The sequence below is a fragment of the Cajanus cajan genome, chromosome 11, assembly GCF_000230855.2.
Source record: "Cajanus cajan strain Asha chromosome 11, NIPB_CcT2T_4, whole genome shotgun sequence".
Taxonomy (NCBI): domain Eukaryota; kingdom Viridiplantae; phylum Streptophyta; class Magnoliopsida; order Fabales; family Fabaceae; genus Cajanus; species Cajanus cajan.
The window spans coordinates 25,348,970-25,362,288 of NC_138527.1; the positions used below are offsets into that span (position 1 = coordinate 25,348,970).

The 13,319-nt window shown below is 35.3% G+C and overlaps 2 protein-coding genes and 1 pseudogene across 2 annotated transcripts; all 3 read right to left on the reverse strand.

Moving 5' to 3' along the window:
• Positions 1 to 312: 312 nt before the first annotated feature.
• LOC109796784 (receptor-like protein kinase FERONIA pseudogene) lies at positions 313 to 3,151 on the reverse strand (annotated as a pseudogene).
• A 1,903-nt stretch (positions 3,152 to 5,054) lies between these two features.
• LOC109796259 (receptor-like protein kinase FERONIA) lies at positions 5,055 to 7,851 on the reverse strand. The gene has a single exon (XM_083067197.1). The coding sequence runs from the start codon at positions 7,816 to 7,818 to the stop codon at positions 5,416 to 5,418; it is 2,403 nt and encodes an 800-aa protein (XP_082923323.1). The 5' UTR covers positions 7,819 to 7,851; the 3' UTR covers positions 5,055 to 5,415.
• Positions 7,852 to 10,271: 2,420 nt separating this feature from the next.
• On the reverse strand, positions 10,272 to 12,416 carry LOC109797684 (Adenine nucleotide alpha hydrolases-like superfamily protein). Its single transcript, XM_020357795.3, has 3 exons — positions 11,607 to 12,416; positions 11,413 to 11,504; positions 10,272 to 10,902 (listed from the first exon to the last, which is right to left on the reverse strand). Exons 1-3 carry the CDS (start codon positions 11,932 to 11,934, stop codon positions 10,618 to 10,620), a joined length of 705 nt encoding a protein of 234 aa, XP_020213384.1. The 5' UTR covers positions 11,935 to 12,416; the 3' UTR covers positions 10,272 to 10,617.
• Between the last annotated feature and the right edge of the window lie 903 nt (positions 12,417 to 13,319).

Sequence of the window (13,319 nt, forward strand, 5' to 3'; positions counted from 1 at the left end):
TGATTGCTTCTTGACTCGGTAAGTAATTTCGATATTCTCACTTGCCCTCTATGCTAGATTGATCAATTTTGGAATTTGTTGTTTCCCTTTCTCGCTGATCAAATATAACACTAATGAAGAACTTGTTTGTTTCCTGCTTCTAGAATTATTTTTCTCGTTTATAAAATTTGTTTGTTATTTCAGTACCTTTGAAGAGAACAAAAACATGGTGCAAAAAATGTAATTACCCCTCACATACTAATAATAATTCTCAAAATTCAAGGGGACCACTTTGCCTCTTGTTTAAAGGGAAGTTCAAAAGAGAGCTCAGAATTGAAGCAAATTAATAAGTAGAAGACGTAGCAGTAGTTGTACAATACAAATTATATCTGATTTGTGTCTAAACTTCTTAACATGTTCACAAAATAGGAATTAGTCATTGCTTCTGGTCTTACTCCTAATTAGAAGACTCTTAATAATGCAACATGTTTCCAGATTATCACATTCACCGACCAACAGGCATCATGATTTCGGAAAACTCAATCCCAGGTGTCGTATCTGAATGGCCATGCAAACCAGCATTATCATTTCCATGTACATTTTCATTTAGGAGAGTACCTTCATTTTTCTGAAGATGCATTGCCTCAACAAGGTTCTCTAGCACTTCACCAATGGATGGCCTCTCTACCCCTCTCTCAGCCAAACATTTCATTGCAACTCCTAAATATAACTCAAAGCACTCTTTTACTATGTTCCCTTCCAAGTTGGGGTCAACTATTTGCTCTCCACAGCCATTCTCAAAGCACAACATAGCCCATTCAGCCAAGTTTACATGTTCATCATCTTCACATTGACTTACAGCAGGCCTTGCGCTTAGAACCTCCAATAACACCACCCCAAGTGAGTATAGATCAGATTTCTCAGTCAACTTGTGGCTTTGATAGCACTCAGGATCTAGGTAACCAATGCTACCCTTCACATTGGTGATGACTAAGGAAGGGTAACCTTCCTTTGACAACCCAAAATCTGAAATTTTAGGCACCCAATTATGATTTAAGAGTATGTTGGTTGTCTTGATGTCACGGTGGATGATCTTGTGCTTTGTGCCGGTGTGTAGGTAGTGCAAACCCCTTGCAACTCCAATGCATATCTCAAGACGTTGAATCCAAGACAAAGGGTGATGATCTTGATCTCTCTGCCTCAAATGAAGATGATCATATAGAGTTCCATTGGCCATGAAGTCATAGACCAGTATCATCTCCCCATCTTCATTGCAATAACCCAAAAGCGAGACTAGGTTGTTATGCCTAAGTTGTGAGAGCCAAAGGATCTCTGTCTCAAATTCTGAAGCACCTTGTTCTGACATTGGATTGGCACGTTTTATTGCCACATTAGTTGCACCACCGTCAAAGCTACCCTTGTAAACATTGCCAAATCCGCCAGTACCTACAAGTAGAGTCTCATCGAAGTCATTTGTTGCCACTTTCATTTCTCTCATTGAAAAATGACGGCAAAATGATGACTTTGACTTTTCAATTTGATTGGGAGTGTGGACAGCAAGACCGCACCATGACATGACCCTTCTAGGCCTAATCACTTTTAACCCGAATAGAACTAAGCAAAGGAGAATGGGTAGTACCACTGCACCAAGTCCACATCCAATGAGGATGAACTTGAGTTTCTTTGAACTTCTATTGAACTTTGCAACACGGGGAGCCTTTACATCAGATCCAGACTTGAAGCTTTTGGGAGGGTTAAGCCCTGCAAGATTCTTATCACCAACATTGCTAAGTTTAAAGATTTCCACACCATTCAAGAAAGCATTATAGTACATAGGTTTAGAATCCTTGTATGGGTGTAGATCTAGCCACAAATCCTGCTTTCCCTCAATAACTTGGGGAACCATCACGACATAGTCTCGATGTACCGCAACTCCAGGCCCCCCGCTCCAAGCAATTAGATCAAATTGTTCTTCAGCTGTTTGATTATTTAAAAACACAGTAAAAACTACCTGATTGATCTTTGTTATATCGTGGTCAATTTCACAAAAGTGAAGCCTAACTAGATAAAGGAAACCTGAATCGACAGGGAAAAACCATGTCAAATTGTAATTTAAATTGACAAGTCCATTTTCAAAAGGAGACATCGAACGGGATGTGCGGTAGACATCTGCTGGGGCTGAATATGGTGGAGCCTTATCAGCATACAAAACTGGCATGCTAATATTTGAGGGTTGAATACCGATATTACTCCCCAAAATGTAAACTTCATCTGTGTCCCAAGTGCGAAACATGCCCGTGTCATATTTGGGTGGAATTTGCTCACCTCCTACATTCAATCTATAGAAATTTTCCATGGCAGAACCATTATAAATGTACACAACATTGGAATGGTCAACTAAAGGAAGAGGTGCATAATCCCCTTGAATGTATAAATCAAGTGGCATTGAAACAACTTCAATCCCATTCACAAATGCGTAGGCATCAGAAGCATTGTACGATGGGGCGAAAGTGAGTTCCAAAACACTCTCACTTACATGAACAATGAATTCTTTCATGAAATATGCTAAGTTGAGGTAATCAGCGTTGAGGGAAACACTAAAGTTACGGAGAAGAGTGAAGTTTGAAGCACTTACTGATAAGAAAGCATTGGAGATGTTGAGTTGCAAGTAGGAAGCTGGATAAAAGTGAAGGCGAATGAATTTGGGACCTGGGGTGACATTGAATGTGTAGCTGAATTCAGACTTGAAGATCCTAGCAGTCATGTAGGGAACTTCAGGAATAGTTTGACGGGTGTTAGGGGCTCTGACTATGAGGGACTTGGTGTCAGCATTAGAAGGAACATATGGTGAAGCAATGTCACCATTCCAATTCCTGCCGTCATATTCTACAAATTCTGATGTGTTGGATCCGCAATTGAGAACTATGTTCTCTGAGGGAATATAACTGGAATTATCAGCTACTGCAGTTTGTTGTAGATGTGAGAGATAAAAGATAAAAATGTACATAGAGCATGTGATAGCATCCATAATTCTTGTGTCTACAATTATCTGAGAATGGAAAAAATGACGAGCTTCAGTATTTTGTGCTTGGGCCTGTGATTTGAAAGTTAGTTTGTATTTTCAACAAAACTGCTTTCTCTCCTGTCAGCTTCAAGCCTATACAGCAGTGACTTCTCTAGTCAAATTTATATGTTTCATCACTTGTGGGTCACCACCACCAGTCAAGTTCATATTTCATAGTCCAACCAATATAAATCTGTTCAACACTAATCCTTTATATGTTTCGGTGGACTTGCCAAGGAACCCGCGGCAGAGAAATTTAGATAAGTTTTTTTTTTTTTTAGTGGATTATAGCTGGAGACAACCAGCCCTGAGGAGTGAAGATAGATAGGTTCTTCCTTCTCGTGGTGTTGAAAAGTATGGCATAACTTTGATAGTAATTAACGTACATCTTATTTTGTTGACCTATGATTTTTAATATTTATAGATCCATGCTTTTAGTCGATGGTGGTGATTCAACCGGTGTCTATAGCACACTTCGTATATGAATTTCAAATTTCGCTGCATGTGCACAAATCAATATTAGGGAATGACACTTCAAAACACAGTTTAATTACGTTCTTGAAAGTTGACACTTGAAAATACAATTATCGTCGAACTAATTAGTTATGTGTATGCTTATTTTAATATTTTAAGAAAGTTGTGGTAATTTTACATTTCAAATCCCTTCAAAAGCAGTTGGATACAAGGTCTAATTTCACCTGGAACAAAATTTACTTGTAAAGAATATTTATGAGATGAAAAATTAAATTAACTTGAATTCGTAAATACCAAGAATGATTTTGGCCAAATAAAAGTAAGAAAGAAAACATTTTTACTTTTGTTCAAAAAGAAAAAAAATTACTTTATGTTAAAAATAAATTATAGATTAATAAAAAAGGAAAACAGAATACATAAGAAGGGATACTTGAAATTAATTTTTCTTCGGTTTTTTTTATAATGAAAAATCACTAGGGCTTAATGATAAGAGGTTGGATAATATGAAGAGTATTATGTTCCAATGCTGTTATAGTATTTTGTAATTTTTATGAGAAAAAAAAACTTATGAAAGAATTTTGTTAAAACAATTAAAGGTTTCAAAACAATGTTAAATAAGCGCATTTATAAGTAAATCAAATGACATATTTTATTGAAAGCTATTTAACATACAATTTCATAAAGAACTATTTTTCGTAAAGAAAAATCTCCTCAAATCAGGTCTCTACCACATTACTTTTCAAACCTAGACTTATGTTAGATCTTCTAATCTAGTGTTACGTTTCTTCTTTCTCTCCTTATTTTTTGCCGTTAAAAAATGTTGTTTCAAATAACATTTTTTGAGTGTAAAATGCATCTGGAGAAACCAGAATTACTAGTGTTTTGTTTCTTTTTCCCTCCCCGCTCTATAGGGCCATGTGTTTGAGTTGGCGTACATGTATTTGTCATTTGTGGATCATGGATTACTCTGGCTAGCTCCATGCTACAGCCAGGTTGGTTATTTCCGATAATCTTTGACTATATACTTGGCTACTTTATAATGAATAATTCTATTCTAGAAACCTTTTTTTTTATAACTATTTTTGTAATTAAAAGAAAATAATTTTATAAAGAATCAATTACATGTGGAATTAATAAGTTCATGATCCAAGTGGTATTGGACTAGAATATTTGAAGTAAAGTATAAGTTCAAGTTGTATAGATGGAAAAAAAAAATTGTAAGAGAAGACTTTATTGAACGCAATCATGTTCTTTGAAAGAGATTATTCACAATACTAATGGAGGAACTTTTTAACATCGGTGAATGATCCGAAGTAAATCTAGGGGATATAGTATGTGAGATCTTTTTAGATTAGATAATGAATCGATGTAATTGCTTTACATTGGTTATTGTAAAAAACGATCTAAAAGGTCCCACTTCAGTTTAAATTCTTGGTAGGAAATCTGCACTTTCTGGGTACATTTTGTTGCCAAGTATGAGATAAGAAAGTTCATTGCATTAGATTTCTCAGACAACTTTTAGTTAAAATTTTGACTGGCTTTCTAATCTCAGAATAGTCTTTCTTTGCCATTGAGTGAAATTTAACATCCTACTATGTTTATATTTAACTGATTGAGTAGTAGTGGTGTAATTTAATACATCACCATGTTTATGTATGGATATCCTATCACTGTCAATTTCATGTTATAAACCCTATTAGCATTAGAGATACAAAAGAGAGTTTGATCTTACATGATGCGATCATATTGTTTTATCACATTGAGTATTAAAACGTTAAGAACTAAATTAGACACTCTATCCATAAGTTCTATTACTTCATCATTCAGGTGTCTTTCTTCATCATATAATCTATTTGACAAGGTGAGAATTTATTTCCTCTAGTCTAGTATTGTACAAATTAAGTTGTATCAATTTCTCGTTCCTCTAAACTATCCTGCAAGGAAAGAATCGTCTCCAAAGTACTGAGAACTTCCCCCATAGTTGGCCTATCTACACTTCTATTAGCTAAGCACTGGATGCCTATATCCACAAATGCCCTCAGGGATTCTGGCCTAATACTCCCGTCTAAATGTGGATCAACTAATTGATCAATGATTCCACATTGGTAACAGTGCATGGCCCACATGGCCAACCCAGCTTTCTCACTTTCCTCTTCCACTGCCACAGGATTCACAGCTGGTCTTCCACACAGTACTTCAAACAAAACAATTCCAAATGAATACACATCAGATTTTTCAGTCAGTTTTCTTCTCTTGTAGTACTCAGGGTCTAAATATCCTAACGTACCTTTAACCTCAGTGCTAACATGTGAGTGGAAAAGTGAGGGAACTGTTCTACACAACCCAAAATCTGCAATCTTAGCTATCCAATTCTGATCCAATAATATGTTGGCTGACTTGATATCACGATGAATCACTGGGTGGTTTGTGCCAGTGTGGAGGTAATGTAGTCCTCGAGCTGCACCAACGCAAATCCTTAGTCTTTGATTCCAAGGAAGTGTCTGTTTTTGTTTCTTGTACAAATGATCGCACAGAGGGCCTTGAGCCATGTATTCATACACAAGTATAAGTTCATTTCCCTCTTGGCAGTATCCAAGCAGTGACACTAAATTCATGTGACAAAATGAGAAAAAATTAATCTCATTTTGGAACTCCTTAAATCCTTGGCGAGAACTTGGATTACAGCGCTTTACTGCCACATGAGTAACTCCATCATGCATGATGCCTTTGTACACCTTTCCAAAGCCTCCCTCCCCAATGACAAGAGCTTCACTGAAGTTGCTGGTGGCTATGCTCATCTCTGCTAATGTGAATCGATGGCAATGACCTGAGTTTACGGTCAGTTGAATGTTTTTGGGGCTTCTTTTATTAGAAGTTCCCCATTTCAGTTTTTTCCCCACTCTGCGGATAAGAACGAAAAATGTAAAGAGCAGTCCTAAAATAGTACCTAATGTACTAGCTACAATAATGACATGTGGAACTTTCTTCTTCCTTTGTTCCATTTTCAATGGGAATATTGCCGCAAGACTATGGTTGCTATCACTCAACTTCATGATCTCAATTCCATTCAGTATGGCATCTGCAAATTTTGGTTTTGACTCCAAGTTAGGCTGAAGTGCGATCCACAAGTCTTTCCTTCTCCCATTTTCTGTAGGAACCATAACAACATAGTCCCTATATAAAGGAGTAAATGGTCCACCAGCCAAAGCAACAACGTCCATCCTCTCTTCTGCTATTTGGTTGTTTATGTGCACCTTGAACACTCTTTGATTGACCTGCATTACCGCCATAGAGATCTCACAGAAATGAAGCCTAACAAGGTATTTGAACCCAAAATCAACAGGGAAAGACCATGTTAAGTTGTGCTGCATGTTAGCATCTCCATTGCTACCCATTGTCCTGGCAACCCAATATAGCTCTTCCGGTGCGGAATAATTGTAATCCTTTGAAGTCTCAGTGCTGTAATTCATGCTAACGGTACGAGATTTTATATTAAGGACACTTCCATATTGAGAACCAGTTAGGTATTGAAAATCATTCAACCATGTTCCAAAAGCATTTTCAATATCAGGATTATAGTCATTAGTGATGCTAACTCGGTAAAGCATCTCTAGAGCATATTCATCATCAATGAATAAAGGTTGTTGGTGGCCAAGGTAAGGAAGAGGAAACTTGGAACCATGAAAGTATATATTGTGGGGAACTGGGAATATCTCAATGCCATTTACAAAGGCAAATGCATTGGGAATTAAAGGAGATGGAGTAAGTGTAATGTTTAGTTTCTCTTCCCTAACATTGACTAAGAAATCCTTGGTGAAAAACACCAGGTTGAGCTCTTTTGCAATAACAGAAGGATTAAAATTACTTACTAGAGTGTAAGGACCAGCTTTTAGAGTGAAATAAGCCTCGAAGTGGTTCATGTTGAGATATGAAGATGAGAGAAAGTAAACACGAATGAATTTAAGGCCAGGGGAGGAAGGGAAAGAGTAGGTAAGTAGAGAATGTGTTATTCTTGCTGTTGAGTATGGAACTTTTGGTGCTATTGAGTCTATGTTTGAGATCAAGCGTGTGGATGAACTCTTGTCATACTCTGGAGGCAAGAAATTAGAACCAACATCTCCTATCCAATTTTCTCCATTGAATGGTGATGTTTCATAAGAACCACAGTTTAGAAGAAGTTTATCTGGGACATTAATTGGATCACAAATGGTTAAATGCGAGAATAGCAATAATAAGAAAAAGAGGTGTAGTACAAAAGTCGTTGCATACCTACATGACTCCACTATGTAGGAATCCTTCATGGTGAACAGAGGATTATAGGGTGAAGGCTTAGTTTAACCTTAGAATCATATGTTATCTTTATATAGCAAAGTTGTTCGCATTTTGTTGTGTGTACTCTACCTTTTATATTTTAATTAATTATCCATTATAATAATTACTTGTCAAATGTATGGTCTGTATGCCATTAATACTTTACATATATATTTGATGGAGACTGATTAAGTAATCTAGCTGGCTCTTATCGAAGCTCCTTCTTGGTATCATTGACGGATAGTTTCCAATTTTATTGTTTCGCAAGGTCCACGCCGAGACTGTCGGCATTGGCATGGAGCAGTTTTTTTCAAAGTTCTTTAAGTGATGAATTAATGTAAAGTATATGTATCTATAATAGTGCTAATTAATTCCTTTAATTAGTCATTATCAAATATATAGTTTCACATATGTACAACTTTGATCCCGCTTATTCCTATATGTTGGAGATGCTACAAACCCTCAATGGAGCATGACCTTAATAGAAAAATAAAAGACAAAACATTAAAAAGAGATCAAATTCAAAGTGTGGATATATATAAGAGGTTTTGGTGAAGACAAGTCTAAATAAAGTTAGATGAAGATAAATCTTGATAAGTTTTGATGAAGACAATGGAGACCGAGCTTTCAAGAAGACTCAAGAACTTCAAAAGAATATTGAAGTGTAATTTGGAGTCCTTTACTTTGTAAAGACTAAAAAGTTCATTTGTGGATGAATCATTGGGATAATAAGACTTAAAATTGCTTAAGTTAATTAATGGGCTTAAAAAAAAGATATAACTAATCAAGCAAACAAGCTAGAATTAACCCAATATTTTTGGCCAAGTGTTTTGTTATTGAAAATATAGCTAAAGGGTTCGATTCCCACGAGTTAACCAAATAGGAACATATTTGTCATGTAAAATTTCCATGTAATTAACACAAAAACTAAAATAAGAAAAAAAATAATTGAAAGCTTACCATAACTCTGATATGGAGGCCCACACTACACCAAGCCCTAAAACTCACCATAGACAAAATGGCCCAAAGAAGTAAACAGAGAAATGGTGTTCTATTGATGTTATGTTTGGGATCAATGTGTTTTGTCGATGTTATAGAAGGTCCAAGCAAAAGCGAATTCTAGTTTGTGAGTTTCCATTTTCCACATGCATGCAGTTGTATGATAAATTGTCTGAATAATGAGACCCTTGGTATTTTTCTCTTTTTCGTGTATATTTGGATTATTTTCTTACGACAGGTGCCTATATATCTGTTAGGATGCAAGTAAAATCCTACCTCATTCAAATAAAAGGATGGACATATGTTTATATATACACAATTATCTCTATTGGTTGAGAGACCTTTTAGGTGGTATCCAAAAGGAAAATCGCGAGGACGGATAATATCTTACCAATGTGGAGACATGTGTATGTGCGTGGTAAAGACATGTATATGTGCGTTGTAACTCCCAACCAACAATATCTCTAACTTATTCCATCTAAACAAATTCTTAAGCTAATTTCAGATACCAAAATTAACAAAATAATTTAATGCTGGCCAATAATATCTCTAACTTATTCCATCTAAACAAATTCTTAAGCTAATTTCAGAGACCAAAATCAACAAAATAATTTAATGAGGATCAAGTTTACCAAACCAAAAACGCACACTTTCGAATTCAAAGCCTCACAGTGACTCATATGCAGGGTGATACTCCAGGAACGAACCAAAAAAAATATGTAGGGTGGACGAAAAAGAGCAAAATGAAAAGAATTATAAAAGAAGCTCAAAACCAATGGCTATATAACCATATGAAATTAAGACACCGGATTGTGGCATAGAACAAAAGTGTCAAAGGAAAGAGAGGCATTTCAATTTCCGATTGAATAATGTCAGATCCTAAGAGACTGAGCAAGTGTTGGAAATATGTTTAGTGGTTCAAAAAGTTAGGGGTGTGTTGAAATTTTTTCAACTCTTTTAATTTATTTTGCTGAAAGTGTTAAATTTTAGAAATTATAAACACAAAAAGAGATACAAATTGGTCTATTTCTTTACCTATTAATAGTCATGTTTCTAAATTATGGTTACGGTGAATTAAAAAAAAAAACATTTATGTTGCGGTTACTAACCCCAACTTAAAAACCATGCTGTTAGTAAATTTTTAATCTTAACCAACCAAAATTGGACTGGAGCATAAGACCAAAATTTTCCCATCTTTAAAATGAACAAAAAGAAAATAATAAAGTGGGGCAATTTGGTTCATAGACCAAGTCGACTAATGGCTGTCAAATTGAGAGATCAATTAATGATGATTATTAACTTCAACGACTACATCGTCTTGGTTTGTACTTATCCAATTGACTAGCTGTTTCAATTTCAGGACTAAATTATTTAACTATTATCAAATTTAGGATTAACTTGGCTCTTTTGTAATGTTATGAAGTAAATTGATCTATGCTTGTAATTAAAAAAAATTAATTTAATGTATTACTCCAGCCATAAGTGTTTATCTCTTTGTCGTGAAGCCCTTTTCCATCCCAAGTACCTCTCATCCATCACATGCTCTGATTCTGCCTCTAGCATTCTTGAGGACCCTAAAGTTCCCAAGGGCCACCATGTAGCCATTATGAACAATGCCCCACATAATGACACTTTGCTACTTTCCTTTCATAATTCCAATCCTTTTTTTTTTTTTTTTTTTTTTCATTCTCTGCACACTTTTATTATGTACAAACATTGTGAATTACAGACACAATAAACATGATTTATAATGAGTTGTATAATCTTGAAGCCATAGGTTTGACTGCAGATTAAGCTAAGAGCCAGAAATCTTTGTGACGCTTAGTAGTAATCATGTAGCCTCCACTCTTCTTGCTTTTTCTTCTCACTGCAATTGCCATGCAATGTGCATTCTGAATGCAGTACTCTACCACCCCACCAGTGACTCTGTGCCCTGCCCACATCATCAGAAGACGCCATGTTGTGGACCTCTTCTTCTGCCCCAAAACAAGAAGTGCCACCCCTTGCTTTTTGGCCTCCTCCACTATCTTTGGCCCCTTATCCTTTCCCTCTGTTACTGCAATCTCAATTTGTACCTATCAGAATCATATAATTAACTTCAACCTTTAATTATCACATTTACATCAAGTGAAATACTGTCACTCATGAGAAATTATTAGGTGTTTCTAGACTATAATTTCCAATAAATTTTTACATAGAATGTAATTAAATGTTATTAAAATTTTTTTCATAAATTAAAAAACTTAAATATATGTTGTGCAGAGATTGATTGAGATTTGAGACCATAAACATAATAGTTCTGGATTATCTTATAATTCCTTGTCAATTGTCATTGATATGGATTCAATTAGTACTTAGTAGTATATATGCATGCCTACTTATTAGCATTAATGATTTTCTAACATCATAATTCAAAGGATGTAGTCTTGATTGATGGTCCAAAGAAGGAATTCAACAGATTTTACATGGCTTCCCCTACTTTTGATTAATTGTAAGTAACATTTTGAGCCATATTAGTAACAAGGAGTTAATAAGACTAAGAATGTTGAATATTATAAAGTCTAAAGGGGACTAATTAAACTCACCTCAGGCCTCTTCACATGACACATGTTCTTGAAGGAGGAAGCAAGTTCATAAGCCCTTGGAGCTATCTCCTTGCTGGACTCATCATCAGTGGCTGCCACATTGTGTTATCCATACTCAATCACACTTTCATTTATAACAAATAAGTCAAAGTTGAATGAAAAAACAAAAACAATGGTATGGTCAGTTTTTGCACCTTGCTTATTAGAAGGCTTCATGACATGAAGAAGAACTATAGTGTCTTGGTTCTGAACTGTGTGAGTGAGTGCCCATTGCACAGCACCTTTGGCCTCAAGGCTAGAATCAACCACAATCATGATCTTCCTACCAATCACAGACCCGGGTTTTGCCACATCATCAGATTTCTCCTCACATGCATTGCAAGAATTCTCAGTTTTCTGATCAAGTTTAGTGGCACTTGTTGTGTTGTCATGCTTGGCTTGTGCGGGTGGTGAACGCACCCTAGCATGAGGCCTAATTCTGTTGAGGCAAAAGCCTGGTAACCTTGTTCCTCTCTTTCCCATGTTTTGCAATGTAGTTGGAGAAAACACCAATTATATTATAAGGAGGAAATAGAGCAACAGAGAAAGAGCAACAATAATACCTGCTGGGGCTGAGAAATTTTTGTAAAATGTTGGCCTGGGACATAGCTCATTTTCTGCTTTGCTTTCTCTTTTACTTTTCTAATTATCATTTTCTTAGTTCTTGGTTTCTTTTGTTTTTCTTTTCCCCTTTGTGGGGGGGCCTTGAATTGCTTGCTCCACATGAACGTGCTTGTCATCAAGATGTAGGCCCCTTCTCCCTCTCAAACATGGCTTAAAAATCAATATCATTATTAGAGCACTTTGTTTCTCCTTCTAACAACTCATTGGGGGCTTGTTCTCTGATTGATTGCAATTTGCAAAGCCCCATTTTCATATCATTACAGAATGTTTCTCTTTCCCTTTTGCTTTTCCAACTTTATTTGTTAAATTGTTAAGGTTTGAAGGACTGTTAGGTTTACAACAACAAAGCATGTGAACCTAAATAAATGAACAAATAAATAAAGTTGTTTGCTGTTTTGGTAGCATCTAACTGGAAAATAAAAAAAATAAAGGATATGCTTTGCAGCTTTAAGACATCACAGTTGTGAAAGTCTTACTGTGTATCCTTTACTCTTGGTATAGTTTTCTAATGATTTGTCTTTTGGTCATTATACACTTGCCATCCAAATCAGATATAGTAACTAACCAAAAACAATGTCTACAATGGCAAAGAGTTTTCGGGTGCAACATTTGGAAGAATTATGGTTAATTGTTCTTGGGAAATCTCTGAAAAAACATTGTAAATTGTTGTGAACTATATATGATGACTGACCGGGTACCATATCCTTTTGCATTGCATTTTATCAAATGACTTTCTTCCTACGCAACATGCTCTTCATTTTGATGATACTGATAATACAATGATGTTCCCCATAAGGAAAAGGATAAAAGAATGATTAATAATAATATGGTAAAGGTTCAGCTTCAAATAATGTCAATGACTTCTCTTTCAAAAAAGAGAGCTTCAAAGGTTCTGTGACATCTAAGAAAAAAAAAAAAATGTTCCCTCAACTCTAGCTCGTCTTATCCAATAGTTGTAGTCATAGTTTTAAAAATCGAACCGGTTAAGGTACTGGGTCAGTGGATCAAAGGTTGAACCGGTGGGTCATTAGTTGAACTGCATGACTCGGTTTTTATTTATTTCTATTAAAAAAATATTCATATTAAATATATTTTATACTTATAAATTTTAATAAATTTATATTTTATTTTAAATTTCAATTTTTCTATCTTATTTAAAATTATTTTTATTTTTATTTTGTAAAAAAATACATAAAAAATTACATGTTAAATGGTATATTAATACAAATTAAAAATATAAATAA